At 35.6% G+C, this 19,225-nt stretch overlaps 2 protein-coding genes across 3 annotated transcripts; both read right to left on the bottom strand.

The window, feature by feature from the left end:
• Positions 1 to 521: 521 nt before the first annotated feature.
• Positions 522 to 8,166, bottom strand: LOC149730271 (kelch-like protein 38). Its single transcript, XM_089886924.1, is given in 10 exon segments — positions 522 to 1,575; positions 1,646 to 1,790; positions 2,541 to 2,980; positions 3,133 to 3,407; positions 3,849 to 3,937; positions 4,271 to 4,343; positions 4,913 to 5,059; positions 5,380 to 5,597; positions 5,753 to 5,906; positions 6,192 to 8,166. Coding segments are annotated over 10 exon segments (1,887 nt in total). The 5' UTR covers positions 6,417 to 8,166; the 3' UTR covers positions 522 to 1,454.
• Positions 8,167 to 8,722: 556 nt separating this feature from the next.
• On the bottom strand, positions 8,723 to 19,137 carry LOC149730270 (uncharacterized). 2 transcript variants are annotated; one of them, XM_089886265.1, is made up of 18 exons: positions 18,081 to 19,137; positions 17,638 to 17,664; positions 16,975 to 17,170; positions 16,496 to 16,652; positions 16,161 to 16,327; positions 15,591 to 15,716; positions 15,180 to 15,264; positions 14,206 to 14,309; positions 13,719 to 13,907; positions 13,253 to 13,375; positions 12,656 to 12,736; positions 12,129 to 12,263; positions 11,636 to 11,760; positions 11,198 to 11,417; positions 10,556 to 10,746; positions 10,132 to 10,267; positions 9,702 to 9,783; positions 8,723 to 9,140 (listed from the first exon to the last, which is right to left on the bottom strand). In XM_089886265.1, the coding sequence occupies exons 1-18, from the start codon at positions 18,192 to 18,194 to the stop codon at positions 8,984 to 8,986; spliced, it is 2,415 nt and encodes an 804-aa protein (XP_089742391.1). In that variant the 5' UTR covers positions 18,195 to 19,137; the 3' UTR covers positions 8,723 to 8,983. The 2 variants fall into 2 exon arrangements, with proteins under 2 accessions (XP_089742391.1, XP_089742393.1); XM_089886267.1 differs by lacking the exon at positions 12,656 to 12,736 and having other exon boundaries at positions 18,081 to 18,551.
• Positions 19,138 to 19,225: the final 88 nt, after the last annotated feature.

Here is a 19,225-nt window from a genome sequence, read left to right as displayed (position 1 = left end):
ACAATAGCGAAGATCATGATTTAAAGACCAAACAGAAGGAAACCAACAGCAAAACAACAGTTGTTAAAAGACATTATAAATAAAGTATTACTATAGTATTATTTATTATATATACGTATATGATGGCGTACTGCAATATACACATTAAAGTTAATAAGTTATATCATTAAATTAATAATTAACTCTACTTTTATAGTTAGCATAAAACGTAAATATACACAATTTTACTGAAACTAGATGTCGGGACGACAAGTCCATTAATTTTCCCAATCATTTGTCAATCTAAATGCTTTGCGTATCGGAGTAACACTAAAAACACGAACATTTTCTTAATTTACAAAAACTCAATTCAAGAATTTTAGCTTCACGAAACCATAGTGATATTTTAATACCAGAGGGCGCTATTAGGCCACATTTGAGCATGTTAACATAGAAATCTAAATAAAAATCTGGCTCAAAGGACTTTTAAACTCGTCCAAGGACTTGAATGAATTTAACTTACTTTATCCTCGCGTGGCCGGAAAACGACAGTCGTTATAACACGGGTGTGCACCTCGCGCCAGCTTACGAGTTACCAAGTATGTTACTTTGTAGATGATTATTTTTTTTGGATTTTTTTCTTATTTTTATGTATAGCTGATAATTTGGACAACCCATTAGTGACCACTGGGTTGGAGCAATTGCCGTTAAGTGTCTTGCTCAAGGACACATACGCCCACAATGGTAGCAGCGACGAGCCTTGAATCCATTACCTCTGGGTTAGAGGCAGGCGCGCTAACCACTACGCCACGGCGCCGGACCGCCGGAGCATAAAACATATCATTTAAACAACGAAGAGAAAGGAATCATTAGTAAACCGACAGTTGTTAAAACTCACTATGGATAAAAGGTGTGGGAAAGAGTGTCAATTAAAAAGCGTAGATGTTAAACCCAATGAAGCTTTGTAGGCGTGTCTCCAAAAATGCCAAGATTTACAAACCAGGACACTAAATTGTAGCTAACTTTCGACATTCGAGAAAGCGGTGTCAAGATGTAGTTGACGAGATAACGATAGAAAAAAATTGTGTGTGCTCAAGCTGTCTCAAAGAAAATATCAAAAAAGTTCACTTTCAAAAAATACGAAATAAATAAAACAAATGAATACCAACAAAGGTACATACATGGTCGTAAGTGGGCACGAAGTGTATGAAACAAAGCGCCTGTGTACACAAAAGCGGGGAAGTGGCGCTAGAATGACAATGGTTCTAATAGGGTAAAAGGTAAAATAGAAGTACAAACTTCATTAACCATGTTGCTCGGTGCATTAACACATGAAGTTTAAACGAGCCCAATAGAAGTCACATTACAGTATGCAGGGGTAATTGGGGAAATGATAGACACACTCAGGCTGTAAAATTGCCACAGTAAATATGTGATTTATTAGAGGAATTGAAAGCTGTTCACCTCTTTCCTATTTAAACAGCAACCATAGAATGGTTGAGTAATTCAACTTCAGTTTCACCAACAACACTCCACTTGTCAGTTTGGTCATCGTAACATTCAATTGATTTCAAAACCTGACTGTCAGTATCCAGACTACAATAAACAAACATAATGTTACTCCTAGAACAAACAATGTTGATCAAATAATATTTCAAGTATTTACCCTCCCACTAAATAAATCTTGTTTTGTGCAACACAAGCTGCATGACCATATCTCTCCATGTTCATATTCTCCACATAAACCCATGTGTCATCATCAACATTGTATTTCTCAACTGATTTAAGACGTTGTTTTCCATCATGGCCACCTGATGATAATTATATATGAATATAAATAGCTGTTTAATATTTATTATTTAATATAATATAACAAACTGTTAGTTGGAACAAGATAGAATCCACATTATCTGAATTAATGGTTAAATTGCACTGAATATGGTCAATTTAGTTTAGGTCATTGGTCTTGCAGAACTTTGTTTCGATCTTAAGCTTGTAAATGTAACCAAATATTTCAGGTTTTAAAATACAAAACCTTAAAGTGAAACATGTCGCTCAACTATGATGGCCTGTTTAAAGAGATATTAATTTTAACAACGTTAACTTGTTATTACTTGCTTCTTATATTTCAATGAATAATCGTTAACCTTAAAGCACCTTGGATTAAGCTCAACAGAAATATCAGGAATGTAATGTAACTTACTTTATCCTCGAGTGGTCGGAAAACGACAGTCGTTATCACACGGGTTTAACACCTCGTGCCAGCTTACGAGTTACCATGTATGTTACTTTGTGGGTGATTTTTTTGGGATTTTTTCTTTTTTTTATGTATGGCTGATAATTTGGACAACCCATTAGTGACCACTGGGTTGTAGCAATTGTTGTTAAGTGTCTTGCCCAAGGACACATACGCCCACAATGGTAGCAGCGGCGAGCCTTGAACCCATTACCTAATGGTTACAAGCAGGAGCGCTAACCAATACGCCATGGCGCCGAACTGATATGCCATGGCGCCGAAATGCATTAAATATAGATGTTTTTAATGATGTAAACATACTTACCAATAGAATAAATAGCATTGTTAAGCACCACAGCAGCAAACCAACATCGCGGTGTTTGCATTGAAGCAACATCTTTCCATTCATCTGATGATGGATCATATCTTTCAAATGTCCAAGTGAATATAAATGGCCTGGTTAACATTAAAGTATTAAATAAAATGAAACAATATTATTTATCGCAATAACCATTGTGAGCAACCAAACAATGACCACTTCTGACGACCTTCATTGGTTTAAGTTGAATCCACTTGTTAAGTGGAACAACATAATATTCTCCAGTTGAAACGCTTTTATTATTTTCATCAGTTCCACCAAATACAAAGATGACACCTAGGTTATAAATCGTTAAGCCCTGTGTGTTTGTAATAGATAGGTTATATAATCTAATGTACATACCTGATAGTATTTTATCCACAATACATACCATTGTTACATCCTTAAAATCATGTTATTATAAACATTGTGTATTATTACTGTTATTAATGAAGTTTTGTTTAACCTTTTGGTACATTTATACAATGGTTCTTAAACTTTTGTTTAAAAATATTTGCCGGGTGTGTGATGCACAAGCACTATTTAAATTTAAAACAACTGAATGCATTTATCGTTTTGGGGGTGACTGGTTTTCAGTTTTAATTGTAGGTACAGCGCAAGATTTTTAATACTTAAATATAAAAGATATTTCTTTGTATAAAAATAACGTAATGCAGCTTTAAAAACCTTCTCCCATTTTAAAACTTTTTCCTTTAATTTCATTCGATAAACAATGTTTGTGACTTTACCACCAGTTCGTAAATCTCCTGCAAGATGATACAGAACATCATCGATGACAACAGCTGCTGCTGACAGCCGACCAACTGGTAAATCCTAAAATAAATTCAATTCGTAATTTGCATCTTACCACTTCTATAAAACAAATGCTGCAATATCTTGAAAAAGCAATACTGTCTCTTGATTTCAAATATAGTATACAAAATTAAATGGCTTAGCTGAGTTAAGATTTCATTCTCACATACTTTTCTGCATGTGAAATATTTGTGACAAATTCAGTTTGCTGGTAGCAAAGCATATATGAATGAATGTAACTAGGTTTATGCTATCGTGGCTAGAAAACGGCAGTAGTGTTCTGTTTCATACCCCTCGTGCCAGCTTACAAGGTGCCACGAATGTAACTTTGTGGGAGAGTGTTTTGATTTTTATTGGATTTTTTTTTGTTTATGACTGACAATTTGTACAACCTAGTGACCACTGGGTTAGAGGTATTGCTGTTCCTTAACTTATATTTAGCATAACTTATATTAAACTTACTGGAAGTGAACTCCATTGTTTTGTTTGCAAATCCAACTTTGTTACTTTGGTTAAACTATTGTTACCACCAAGTGATAGGAGGGATGTCTCTGAGAAAGAAACAGCGTTAAACACTTAAAAGCTAATTCACTGAAAAAGCTTTTTAATAAAGCGCACATGACTAAATTATTGTACTCCCGAGCATGTAGATAATACATGAAATACAATATATAAAACTGTAACCTTTAGCATGAAAAACATAAAAAACATAATAATCCTTACAACTGCTAAACATAATAATAAAACATAATAATCCTTATAATAGTAAAAACATAATAATCCTTACAACTGCTAGTATAAAATAATCCTGTTTCACAATTGAAACCAGATTAATTAAAATTTACAATCAAATTGTTATGAATATTCATAGAACAAGCAGCTACCTGTTGTCTTTGCGCGTTGCACCAAAGCATCGTGAAATGAACAATCTGTTCCACGAAGGTTTCGAATAAGAGGCTGAATGATATTCATAAATAAGATTTGTTTTTCATTTGTGATAATGGATAATAATTACTTGGTTAAATATCAAATGTGCAACATGGATGTAATACAGTGTGTGATAGTGTTCAAGTTCTATTCCCCACTAAGTTAAACTAAATGTTATGGCCCGTTTGGCAACACTATTAATTATTGTGCGAGGCGTACGCTTCAAACGTCTGTCATTAACATTCCTGTGTTTCTTGCATAATCCTTTGTACTTGTGTAAAGTCCTACTGTTGTGTTAGTCTTACTATTGTGTTTTACTGAGACGTTCGTTTTAAGTGGAATAAAGCCAATGATCAATTTCGTTCATCTAATAGATTTCCGACACAGTGTAAATGTGTTTTATCTTTTTATGAGTTGTGAGTAAGAAACTTTACTAATAAATTTTAGTATGAACAATTTAGACAACACATCTGTGACTATAGGGTTGGAGCAATTAATATCAAGTGTCTTGCACAAGGAAACACACATAAGTGAAGCTACATTTAAACTGGTATCCTACTGATAGAAGACAAGCACATAACCACTTCTACAGCAATCACCTCTACAGAGACCATATCTTCAAGCATCTTTGGGGACATTTCATAAAAATCAACAAATTTTAAAAGTTCACTTAAGTAACTTTTATTTGAAGCCAAATCAAACTTCATCCAGTTCATAACAGCAGTGTAAACCAAATCTGAAGAAACCTGAGAAATATTCTGTCGCTTATTGCTTTGAATATAGGGATACATCTACATATCATTGTTACTATTTTAGTATTGTTTATTTTGGTATAAAGCTGGACTTTGACTATGAGTGTTACCATAAAGTGTCGTAACGTCATGGGTATTTATCTAAAAGGAAACAGCCTACAAGCAAACCTTTGCCCAATCTTTGTTTAGAGGTTAAAATACCCCGTTCCAATTTTTTTACAACGTTTTCACGCTGTGTTAATGGAAATGTTTGTCCCTACTTGAATGACCATACACATATACTAACGAACTAAATATTTACAATGTAAACTAACCTTGTCATGTGTTGATTGCAATAACTTGATGACATCATTTTTCAAAAGTTTCTTAAACTGATCATCAGAAACAACTTGTTGATAATTTTCAACAACAAAGTTGTTGAATTTTGCAGTTAAAATAGGAATGGTGAAACGGACGGCCAAAGCTTGAATTGTAAAGCAATTTTGTTGTGTGATTGTTGTCAACAAATATTCAATGCAGAGTTTTCTGACAGCTGAAAACAGTTATAATAAAAAGAACAAAACTATTTTTTTAAGAAAAGCTATTAAATTTTATAATTAATTGGTAACTGAGCTGCATTTACAATTCTATAGTTTTTATATGATAAGGTTGAACAACAAGTAAAGTGTTTAAATGTGTTATACATACAAAGCATTTGTAGGAAATCAGAAACTACAAGAAGGTTGCACACATTGTTGGTGTTGATGTTGATTTTTCCTGTGTACATAAAACCAACAAGTTTCTCCACACTTTCCGCATCTACAGCTTGAACTTCCACAACATCTTTATATTTTTCCTCCATCTAAAACAATATTTTGGTAATACTTGTTTTGTTTATTGACTCACTAAAAGCTTCACATAGAGGCAACACAAAAACATTCTATTTCCAGACCAGACACCACCTAAAATAAAAAACTGGTAAAAATGTAATCAAGAATATAAAATTAAACTTTGTGAATAAAATAATGAATATCATAAATTAATATTTGTAGTTCAGTGAAGTATATACACCGTTAAAATTTAAAGAAAAACATAGTAATAACCTAATTATATTCTCTAAAAAAGAAACATTAAATAACATTTGTACCTTGGTATTAAACATGGTGTTGAAATATTTGGAATAGCAAGAAAGAACCATCTTGTTTGCTGGAATGTTTTTCTCTCCAATACGAATGATGATGTCATTAAAACGACCATCTTGGCGTGACTTGTTGGCAAATGGAAGAAGATCAGATGCATGATCAATATTGTGTGTTTGTTCTTTAACTGAAGATGTTCCACTTAGTGAAAATGATGTTTCTGCCATGGCCATTTTAATATTTGTCTTCTTGTATGATTTACAAATATAATTCCTACTTTTTTCCTACCTTAATGGATAAAGACTTTTTCAATACGAACTTGTATGTAACATATGCAGATAATAACATGCATAGGTGTAACATTAGGGGTGTCTGGGGTAACATATTTCCCCAATTGTTAAAGCAGGCTAACACTATGTGATTTACACTAAAAAAAGGGTTTGCCCTACAGTTATATGTCTATACAAATAAGCAGAACTAAAGTATATTGCATTCACCGCAATATTCAACGAGGTTCCCTATGTTTGACAACTATGAGTGAAACTGCATTACAGAAATGTCATTCTAGATTTTACTAAAAGTTTTGAAATGTAACGCATATGATAACAGTCACAATCGTAAAAACAACAAGCTTTGAACCCATATTCTCTAAAGTCTAAACTAAAGTCAGGTGTGCCAACTACAGCACCTCAACACTGCCGATGCTAAATACACTAGTTTACATACATAATACCGAAGATGTTTGACCGGCGCATAAAACTTAATCTTTGGTAAAAATTACAGTATAGTACTAGTTCAAGCGGGTTAAACCAATACTAGGCATAAAAACACAAATAAGGTTTGTTATCCTTTGTTAACCACATATTAACCACGCCAACACTCGAGCCCTGCTCTATTTTGCCTGAGCTAAAGCGTTTAAATATTGGTATATTAATGGTATATTATTTCTCTTTAGTTTGAGCAACATATTTATACTACCTATAATAGTGACGTTGGTCTGTACTGTATGAAATAAATTAAACTCACAAACGGGACAAAAGATTAAGAAACTTTTTCTTCCACTCTGGCGCTTAACAGATAATAAATACTGTTACATACACAAAACATTTTCTAGTATATCACAAATAATTTACTAGTACAGTACAGTATTATAATGCGAGTTTAAACTGTGCCATAAACTTAAACTGGATCTGTAGCCCATGCCGATGTTGAATAACAGGTCAATATCTAACCAGTGATGCAGCGATAACACTGTTAATAATTAACCCTTTGAATGAGAGACTCTTTTTTAATTTTTCAACTTTTGACCAGGTCTCACTTAATTGGATTTTTGCAAGCAGCATAGCAGCTAGACCAAAACCTTTTTAGGAAGTTTGTGCAGTATGAAATTATCTTCATATTCATATTTTTTTGTGAAGTCATCATAAAAAATTCATAATAAATCTTAGATCATTGATTATTTCAGAAAGGAACAGATATATTAATTAACGAATGTTATTAAAAGTACATGCGATGGCAATTATCTGGATTCCAAATAAATAGTTTAACGCAAGATAGCGATTTGTGCTGGTTGTGGTGTCCTAGTATATTCGGTTCGACCGATATATTTGTACCGGGCGCTATTGCGCATGCGCAGAAAGTTGGAACAAGTATAATGACCACCTGGCATTACCATATTTAAACGAAAAATGATAGTCACTTGTATCCTGTATGTAGAGCCACCCACTAATTATAGCCTACTTAGAACTAATATCAGTTATTTTTAACTGCTGCATAAAACTTTACTTCACACCTTGTTATAAAAGCATATATATAGTAGATTGAGGTAAGATTCTCTTTTTCGTCCCAATTTGGTAGAAGACAATGAACATTTAAAGAATTATAAAACCGTAGCCTCACTACTTTAAAAAACCGTTGATAATTGTTAAAACGCAATTTTTAACATCTTACCCCACAGTACTATACATTTAAACTGTTTCCTGTAACTTTGTCTTGACTGTAAGAAAGAAACGAATCCAACTAAAGGTACAATATATTTCGGGGAATCACCCGGGAAAGAAAATATTCTCCTGGGCTGTGGTAACAAGAAAGCATAGCTTTAATGAATAAGCACGATTGATTATAAAAAGATTAACAAAAAACATTTGTAAATGTTTGTTGTAAAACTCTGGAACCGCATGGAAGTGGTATTAAACAGCTAAAGAATACTGTAATGCCACGGTTCCATGGTACAGTATCATAATACCGAAGCTAACTGGGTGATTGTTTTCGTAAAATTGACCCTGTATGTCCAAATTCACTGCGCATTTTGACCTGAATCAGGAACAAAAAAGTGTGTTTGAGTGTTTGTGTTAGCAAATTCTATATGTGTTAGCTTTATTTATTAAGTGAAAATCAATAAATTCATGAAATAGTGTACTTCTTTTATCACACCTGACGAGCAATGACAGTCGTTGTGCCACAGTTGCTTTGTTTAATACATCTCGTGCCTGCTTAAACTTCTTATATGTGCTCTACGATGATCGTCAGACAAATAGTCTCAAAATGTATCAGAATGTATATTTTACAAGATCCGAATGTGCAACAAGTTAAGAGCCAAGAGTACTGTGGACACCCAATCAAATAATAATAACATGAATATAGAAAATAAAACACGGATAAATATAAGCGCAAATACGAGCAAGACACACAGTGATTAGGACAAATTGGCAAAATAATAATACAGAGAAACAAGGAACAATTTTTTTGATAAAAAATCTTCTTTCACCAAAATCTGTCTATAGTTTAAATAAATTTCAACTTAGTTAAATAACAGGAACAGTATTAAGGCGATAACAAAATGTGGGAATTGGCATCTGACTGAAGAAGACGAATTTGGGTTTCGGGGTGAAGCCGATCTTCCGCACATTTTCGGGACTACTGGTGTTTCTGGAGGATATCGCCAACATCGCAATAAACTGGTAAGAAAAGAATGTATATGTTGAATGGGAATGATGGTGTTTTATTTATCCCCGCGTGGCGGGGCATCGATTGTCGTTATAACACTGATGTTCTGCTTCATACACCTCGTGCCGCTTATAAGTTACCACAAATGTAAGTTTGTGAATGGCTAAGAATTTAGACAACCCGATGTTGGTCACTGGGTTAAGGCAATTGCCGTTAAGCGTCTTGCGCAAAGATATATAGTAGAGTGGGGAAAGATGGGACACCTTTAACAAATAAAATCCAAATAGCCTGATCGTGTTTTAAACAATTAACAACGGTCTGTGGAAGTCGTGAAGATACGGTTTTATAATTCATTGAATGTTCTTTGTTTACTACCAAATAAAAAGAGAAAACTAAACGAAAAGGTGTCCCATCTTCCCCCACCCTACTATATACACCCACAATGGTAGCAGCGTATTCAAGCCGTGGAAGCGTTAGAGGCAAATGAACAAACCACTGTGCCACGGCGTCGGAAGTACACGTATATACAAAACATTCAGTGCGTCACATTATAACCATGGTAGGTGACTCACTTATACGTCAGGTCTCTTGCTATCGCTTCCGTTTCGTTGGTTGCTGGCCAGAAAGTATTTCCTTTGACGTAATAGGGAATTCCTGCAACAATGAACGTAGCGGATAAAGTGTTTAAACACGCATTGGTATCGATGAATGAATGAAGCTTATTTCCTCATGCTGGTAGGGCAACGACAATCGTTATAACACGAGTGTTCTGATATACACGTATATTTTATATGAGTAAGACGTGAGGTCTTGCTGCATGGCTTGCCACGAGCCCTGGGGTTTAGGCAATGTTTGGCTTATATAACACATAAATGACATAACATCCGTTATCAAATAATGTTCCATATTTCCTAATTTCCTGCTTTTATTAACACTCGCGAGGTTACAGTTATACAATTGGAGAACAAACATAAACCACCTTAACCCAATCAAATCTCTTACTTTGGTATTCTATAACTGCATCTACATTACAAGCATATACTCCTTTCCATTGCTTTGTAAGGATTCCACTTTTTCCTGGCAGAGGATCAAACACACGGTTCCGATTGCTACCTGAATCCAGTATCGTCTTTCTTTCCTATAAAACGAATAAATAAGGTAACAAAATGAATGAATGAAATAATATATGAAACGTATTTATCCTCGTATGGCAGAGCAACGATAAATGTTAGAACACAGATCTTTTGTTTTATACATTTCATGCCCGCTTCCGAGTTACCACGTATGTAACGTAGTAACCCAAGTTGTGGGTTATAATTTTATTAAATATTTGTCATATCGTATGGGGTGTCGAAACGTCGGCTGTTTTATAATAAAACAAAATCTACCGAATAGGGGTAATTCCTATTAATCTAAACATACACACCTGAAACTGCCATATCTTGTCCCCGTAAAACAGAGTGTAAACCAACACTGCCTCCCTGTTTATAACCATGTACTCAGTGAACGTTGCATCCACTGTATCATGTGGGTATCCTGTGAATGCTTCTCCAACTAAGTACCTTCCAGCAAAATTGTGGTGTGGGCCGTCTTCTCTGTACTCGTCAACTACGTTATCTGTAAAAAGGTATATTTACAGAACTATATATAGCAGGATGGGGGAAGATGGATACCTTTAGCATGTGATATTTAAATACTATGATAGGGTTTTAAAACGTTTACCAACGGTCTATGGGAGTCGTGAGGATACGGTTTTATAATTCTTCGAATGTTATTTGTTAACTATCAAATGGGACGAGAAAATAGAATGAAAATGTGACCCATCTTCCCCCACCCTACTATGCATAATTCTGTGGCGTAAGATGGATACTGTTAGAACATAACACATCATATTTTCTAATTGTGTTTTAAACAATTAACAACGCTTTTTTAGAGTTGCGGGCTACGGTTATATACATGAGTAACTATTCCTTGCTTACTACCAAATGAGACAATGAAAGATAATAAAAACATAAACCACATCTTATTCCAACACATGCATACCTATTTTAATTACGTTTAAACTTACTTCCGCCAAATGCAAGGATAAAAGACGGCGCCTTCATCAGCGCGTGTATCTTTCCACTCCTCGTAAAGTAAGGCGCTTTGTTGTATTTGATCATTCCTCTTTTTATAGTCTTAGGGTCATATCGCCACCGAAGTCTGTCACCAAGTTGGTACGTTTCGTTTAATAAACTGTAGGAGCCCGCCTGTTGAACCGATACTTCCATTGGGAAAACATAATCATCCTAATTTAGAAAACAAATAAGTTATCAAGGAAAGAAGAAATGATTGATTGTAATTTATTTATCCCTGCGTGGAAGAGCAACAACAGTCGTTATAACATGAGTGTTCTGTTTCATACACCCCATGCTTGCTAACGGGCTACCACAACTTATTATGTGATAACGTGTTTATCTTACTCTAGAGTAATGTTTTCATAAACTAGCACATATCCCTTGTTTACCTTTAAAAAATAAGCATAGAAAAGTCCAGAGTTGGCGCGTAGGGTCATAATAGTATCAAACTTTGTAATACTGCAAACTGAGTCAGTTGGTATGGCCGCAGGAGAAGGTTTGTGGTCCACAACAACTATAATAAAATAAACGTTTAGATTATGGCTATAAACGACTTTGCTATATTAACTAAAACCATCAAAGTTAGTGAATAATCGTTCCAGATTGCCACTGCTGTTATACACTTTAGGGGAAGAATCGATTGTTTCAGATCCAATATTTCCTAGTGGTAATAATTAACAACACTCTTTCAGGGAATCCAGACTATCGGGGCTACAGGTATGACATTTTGTGATTTTTTTTACTAATTTCTTTTTTATTTATAAATGTGTTATAAAGACAGTTGTCATGCCGTTACTCCTCTTCTTTTACTTTGTCTAAACTATTCCATTGTTTGTTGACGTGACCGAAGACGCAAAAGCAGTTAATATAATCATTTCATACCTGGACAGAGACCACATGTTTTCTTGCAATAGTTAGCCATGGCACGCACTTGTTGGGGATGAGTACATAACTTCTGTCTTTTCCAGCTCGCACAGTAAACTGCATACGTGGGATTGTCCTCACATGGAGCTTCGCCTATTATATATGAGTTGTTAGTTAATGAAGTCAATTTCACAACCCAGTGGTCACTTAAGGGTTGTTCAAACTGTTTGCAATGCAGAAAAACAAAAAAAATACCAAAATAATCAGTAATCACCCACAAAGTTACATATGTAGGAACTGGTAAGCAGGCATGAGGTGTATGAAACAGAACACTCCGTCATAACTATTATTGTCACTGCTACGCCACGCAGGGAAAAACAGGTTACACTCATTCATGGGAGTTATGAATTTACAGTTCATTCACCGTTTTCTTAATCTATAATTTTAACACCTTGCATGCATAGATTAATAAAGCACTATATTTATATTTTATTGTACATATAAAGCACCATGTGAACTAAATCTTCACCGCCACCTATTTATACCTATCGCAGTAGTGGTAGCGGTGGGTATTGCCATTGTTGGCAGTGTCGAATTGATGTGCTTGAATAACTGAATACTTCGACCTAAATATCGACTTTTTCATGATAAATGTTCAATAAAAACAACTATATATTCAGGGATATATGGCCTACCACATACACGGTCTACAGTAAGGCCAATACCATGGGCCTAGGAATGTAGGTAGGTAGAGTACTGTGGGGTAAGATGGTATACCGTTGGCACCAAAATCCCATATTTTCTAATCGTGCTTTGAACAATTAACAACGCTATTTTAGAGTCAAGTAACAATCGAGTTATAAATAACATCTGACATCATATACTATATATAAAGCGTTCTCGCTTTGAAAATATCGTTTTTGCTATATATGGTTATACGTGTGGAAAAAAAGTTGTTACAAGCTATTTTTAAAGTTAAAATTAAACGCAGGTTTTAGGTGTCGATCATTGAAGTTTGCAAGTGATTAAATCGGGGTAGTGATTAAATGTTAAAGGTTTTAAATACAGATTGTATTTAAAGTATATAAGCAGGAGTTCTATGCTGTTTTTAACAGTTTTTTCCAATAGAAACAGTTTCTTACCTCTAACACACATGTTGCAGGTTTTGGGGCACTGTCTTGCCATTGCTGAGCGGTATTGTGGTAAGGTGCAATATCTTTTGCGCTTGTAAGTGCTGCATCGGGACAGCCTGTCCACGCAAAGTGCTAAAGAAAACAGGTTGGGGGGTTTAGTTTTCACGGGGCGGGGGCAGTGACAGTCGTTATAGCACTGGTGTTCTGTTTATATCTTGTTCCGCTTATGAGTTATCACGTATGTAACTTTATGGGTGATTTTGTTAATGTGTTTATTTACATATTGTTGCTGACAATTTAGTCATCCAAATGACCACTGGGTTAGAACAATTGCGGTTAAGGGAGTTTTCTATTGACACATATGCCCACAATGGTATTAGCAGCGAGCCTCGAGACTAACCTCTGCTGGGCTAGAAGTAAGCGCGGCCCTATAAGGAACCGGATTTCAAACTGCCTCCTTTTAAACAAAACTTACTTGCAGTAGAAGGTACGTTGTTGTTGTTGTTGTTGCGTGATGGCCGTGCCGTTGTAGTCGGTGTTGTTGTAGGTGGGGTTGTAGGTGGGGGTACAGGTCTATTTGTTTGTGTAGAACCCGCCGTTTCTGCTCCATATAAACTTCGAAGCTGGTAACATGCTGAGTTTCTGTCGTTCAAAGCTACCGATCCTGGGATTAGAGCAAAAGAATAAACTATATGTTTATTTAACACTTGTATGCATATTACTGAGATGATGGAAAGCACAAAATATTTCAGATTTTATAATCGTGTTATTAACAATTAACAACACACTTTTAGTTCGCAAGGATAATACAGTTATATAATTATATTAATATTCTGTGTTTACTACCAAAAAAGATGATAAAATAGAATAAAAATACTTGGCATCTTAACCCAATGTACTGCATTAAAGGTGAGACCCACGCGTAACGGGGAATATTGAATTATTGTAAAAACAAAACTTACCTATTCTCCTGCCGTACATGCTCTGTATTCCTAATGTGTCATCTCTGGGCAATAAGTAGTTTTCAAATGACGTGGTGAACAGGTAGTACGGTGCCATCAGTGAACTGCAAATAAATGCAACGAATAAATAAAGAAAGAAATAATGTAACTTGTTTTATCTTCGCATGGTTTGAAAATAGTCTTTATAACACGGGTGTTCTGTTTCATACACCTCGTGCGGTCACCGTACAAGTTACCATGTACTTTGTGGGTGACTATTTTTGATTTTTTTTGTATAGTCCAACCCGTAAGGGATTACTGGGTTAGAGGCATTACCGGTAAGTGCTGTCTTACCAAACAACACATACGCTTACAATGGTAACAGCGCCTATTAAATTGGTAACCTCTATAGAGTCTATAGACTATATATAGGCATGTGCGCTGTCCATTGTCCATTGTTCCTCGGTTTTAGTTTAAGGTAAACAGGTGAAACGTCACACGAGTATAAGAATCTAAATAAGTAGAACTTCTTCAACAGCATAACGTATCGTCGTTCTGCTTACTGTTTATATTCTTGCGCAACGTAATTTACTAACCACAATGGATATATATTTCCGATATATTGTAAACACAATATGACATACCATACATAGGATGCATTCTTTATAAAACGTCCCATTGTCGGTGTTAGTTAACTATTTTATTGGACCTATATACCAGCAAGTTTATAGATACATCAGTAAACCGAATTAGTTAGCGCATTCACCTCAAAACCATATATGGAAGGTTTAACGCTGCTATCTTTGTGGGTTTACGTGTCCTTATAGGCAGGGAAATTGCTTTAACTTAGTAGTAAAAATACCTACAAAGTTACATACATGGCAACTCGTAAGCGAGCATAAGGTGGATGAAACAAAACACCCGTGTTATAACAGCTGTTCATACCCCGCCACACGAATCTAAGTCGCATTCATTCTTTTGTATCACAAACTTACCCTCTGACTTCAGAATGAGCCAGACCAAGCGTATGACCGAGTTCGTGGGCAGCCACTGTAAATATGTCCTTTTTCCTTCTTTGGTCTGTGTTTATAAATGCCACGGTAAGAAAAAAAGTTTCATTTATATCTATTGGGAAGGGATGATGGGACACATTTTTATTCATTTTCTTATCCCATTTAGTAGGTGGCAATGAAAATTCAAAGAATTATAAAACCGTATCCTCACGATTCCCATAAACCGTTGTTAATTGATTAAAACACGATCAAGATATTTTAATAATATGTGCTAAAGGTGTCTCATCTTATTTATTATAGTATAGTAGGGTGGGGGGGAATGGGACACCTTTTAGCAAGTAAAAATGTACCATCTTCCCCCACCCTACTATAATACATTAGGCTTCCACGTACTGTTATTGTTCATAGATAGAAACCAAGGTTCGTCTAAATCAAAATGAAGCTTCCCACTTTCTGGGTAGAAGGCATGAGCAAGGGTTTTTCCTTTGCCGTCGAATGGATAAGGATCTCCATGGTCTCCTATATTTAAAATAGGATATTTACCTACAGTGGTTATAACACTAGTGTTCGGTTTCAGACACCTCGCTTCTGCTTACTAAATAACTGCTTGTAACTTTGTCGTAATTTTTTTGTATATTTGGTACAGACAACCCATTAGTATGCACTGTGTTGGTAAAATAGCCGTTTATTGTCTAAAACAAAGGTGCACAATGCTAACAACATCAAGCATGGAATTCGTATTATCAGGTCCAGATGCAAGCGCTCTAACCACTGAGCCACGACGCCGGACAAAAATACACTAATTAATAGGTGGCTGTACACAGTATCCGGAATTCGTCCGTTTTGTCTGTTTTGTCCGGATTTCGCTGCCGCATGCGGAATTGGACACGGGTTTGCATACGACTTCCCAAGCGAATTCACATGCCAGATACTGTGTACAGCCACCTTTACAGTAAAACTTACTTCTTCCAAACGATATCGTGACATCGGCAGAGGAAACACCTGGCCCAAGGTTGCCAGTGAAACGAACATTTGAATTCATTTCCCACAAACACATGGCTGCTGTTATACCCTTCTCTATATCAGTGCGACTGATGCTACCGTCGCTTGGATATGTGTTTGGGAAGAATCTAAGAAACAATTCCCGATAAGAAATATATATGATGCGGTAATAAAGAGACACGATATGTTATGTAAATGCGTTTCAATCGTTATTTGGTAAAACACGAATAGAAATATGGTCTACTTTAAACTGTGTTACCAGTTTCGAGGTATGTAAAACTTGGAAAATAACTTACGAATAATTGAGCTCGTATTTTTGGGTCCTTGGGTTCCGTTTCGTTCTCCAGGTGCTCTGCTCTGTATAAAAAGCGACTCCACTTCCCGGAGGAGGAGGGTCGCTCATCCCGCATCTCGATTTTCCCATAGTTTGTATTAAGTTACGGTCAACCTTGCCTAGAAATTATTTTGAGGAAGGTTTTTTTTTTTATAGTAGAGTGGGGTAAGATGGGTGAAGTTTTTATTCTTTTTTCGCGTTTTATTTGGTAGTTAACAAAGAATATTTACTTATTCACAAGGTTGGTATATCGACTGTCGCTATATCGATTTCCTTCCCATCTTTTTACGAATTTGTATCTTACTCCGATCTTCGCTACAATAACCCAAGAGACGGGAAAGTTAAAATAAAATCGACTATAGAATCATTAGGATACAAAAAAAAACGTTAATTCTTTGCGTAATTGTAAAAAAGTGTTTAAAACAAAACTGCATCATATACCTGTTTGAGGAATGCCGGCTGAAGCCTGGACTATTATTACATTCTCCATAAAAACGGGAGATTCAGCGAATTCTTTTTTCGACATCCTTTCGCCGATCCCTGGCCCGTCGCCCCCACTTGAGCTGCTACCGACTACAGGCTCAGGTACAGTGATGGAGGTGAACGATTTAAGGTAGCTCATGACGTTATCAAGCTCCTATATGAGGTAGATTAGGAATTTTTTCTTAATTATATATACAGTACTGTGGGGAAAGACGGGCAACCTTTAGTAAAAATTATCTATATATCCTGATCGTGTTTTAAACAAATAACAACGGTCTATGGGAGTCGTGAGGATACGGTTTTATAATCCTTTGAGTGTTGTTCGTTTAATAGCAAATGGGACAAGAAAATAGAATAAAAAGGTGTCCCGTCTTCTCCCACCCTACTATATAGGGTGGGGTAGGGGTTTAAGGCGAGACGCTGTTGTCACCCATACATAAAAAAACAATTCCAATAGGCATTATTACCACAACGTCGTATGTGGTAACTTGTAAGCGGGCATGAGGTGTATTAAACCGAACACCCGTGTTATGCCGACTGTCGTTGCCCCGCCACGCGAGGATAAATAAGTATATACATTCATATTGCGACAAATTTTAATCACGTGATGACGTATCTTACCTCATCGGTCACTTCGGTTGCGTTTTCCTAAAAAATATTTATAGTTGATGACTGTATACGAAGTTTTAACGTTGAACTATTGTACTAAAATAGGTCTACATTCGCAAAAATATTGAATAACGTTACACAGTTGAAATGGTAACACTTGGAAAAAATAGATTCTAATGTATAGGACTTTTTTGGTAGAGTGGGGTAAGATGGTTCATGTTTTCATTCTCTGGTATTATTCCGTAAACCAAAAAATATTTGCCAGGAGGTTTGTTAAAATTGTTGGAAACGCGATCGGGGAATATGGGACGTTATACGCTAACGGTTTCCATCTTACCCCACTATATACACAGATAGTCTGACATACCATAGGTACCATGGCCCACTCAAAAATGTATTGATTAGGCCATGTAGGTGCATATACTTTCTATATTTATTTAAGTTTTTGTACTTACCGATAAACATGTTCTGCCGCGTAAACAAAAGATCAAAAATAGCAAACTTATTTTTCTTAACATTATCTTAGTACAAATTTTCCGACTAAAACTGTAAGTTGACACTGTACACATACAGCATAAATTATAATTTCCTCTTGCGCAAACTCGTGCACTGAGCGCTAACAGCTGTCTTGACGAAGCATTTCAATTTTAACACGAACAAATTTAAAAAAATGTCCTAAAAATGTAGTCCGATTTCTGCTGATTTAACACATACTAAATAAATTGTGTATCGCTATTACTGTGGCTATATAACAATTAGCTCGGCTTGTTTACTTGACAGGCACTTATGACATCACAAACGGAAATGATTGGTCCATTATGACACAACATCCGCTATAACGCTTACCAGGTGATTGATATTCAAATAACGCGACAGCAGAAAGTATTTTTCACTAAATAGAAACCGGTATTTCAAGCGAAATCGCACATACCAAACTTTATATAGCCATAAACGCCTGTGAAATCTTACACTACGTAACATGCATTGTTTACTGTGGCTATGGAAATACCATCATAGTAAACACGTCATTGCAGTTTATACTTCACTATTGTTCAAGCTGAATCGCTAAAAGGAAGCTGCTACGTATTTGTTGTTGCATAAAATTCCCTGTCATTATACTTTATAGTAAGTAAAGTAAGGAGGGGAAGATGGGACACATTTCATTCTATTTTCTCGTCCCATTTGGTAGTAAACGAAGATCATTTAAAGAAATATAAAACCGTATCCTCACGACTCGCATATACCGTTGGTTATTGTTTAAAACACGATCAGGATATTTAGATATTACGAGCTAAATGTGTCCCAACCTCACCCGCCCTACTATATATTAGTAATTAAATGACGCAGTTCATTATTATATAAGTTTAACCCACGCTTCCAACTGATTATTGGTAATCTATCTCTAGTTTGTTAAATGAATGAATTATTGTAACTTACTTATCCTCACGGGGTGGGGAAACGACAGTCCTTTTAACACGGGCGTTCGATCGTGAGGATACGGAAATATAATTCTGTAAATATTCTTTGTTTACTCCCAAATAGGACGAAGAATGAAACCTGGACCGTCATGAAACACAGAGGCCTACTGTATAATCATTTT

The sequence above is a fragment of the Ciona robusta genome, chromosome 10 (genome assembly GCF_009617815.1).
Source record: "Ciona robusta chromosome 10, ASM961781v2".
In the NCBI taxonomy this organism is placed as follows: Eukaryota; Metazoa; Chordata; class Ascidiacea; order Phlebobranchia; family Cionidae; genus Ciona; species Ciona robusta.
This window is presented reverse-complemented; position numbering and strand designations above follow the sequence as displayed.

Excerpts from the sequence above, each read along its gene's own strand:
- LOC149730270 (XM_089886265.1), bottom strand. The coding sequence starts at position 18,194 with ATGTGTACAGTGTCAACTTACAGTTTTAGTCGGAAAATTTGTACTAAG. Across the intron at positions 16,653-16,974 it reads AGCCGGCATTCCTCAAACAG|GCAAGGTTGACCGTAACTTA; the intron begins GTATATGATGCA and ends AATAATTTCTAG. Across the intron at positions 15,265-15,590 it reads TCTATCTATGAACAATAACA|ACCAAAGAAGGAAAAAGGAC; the intron begins GTACGTGGAAGC and ends TTATAAACACAG.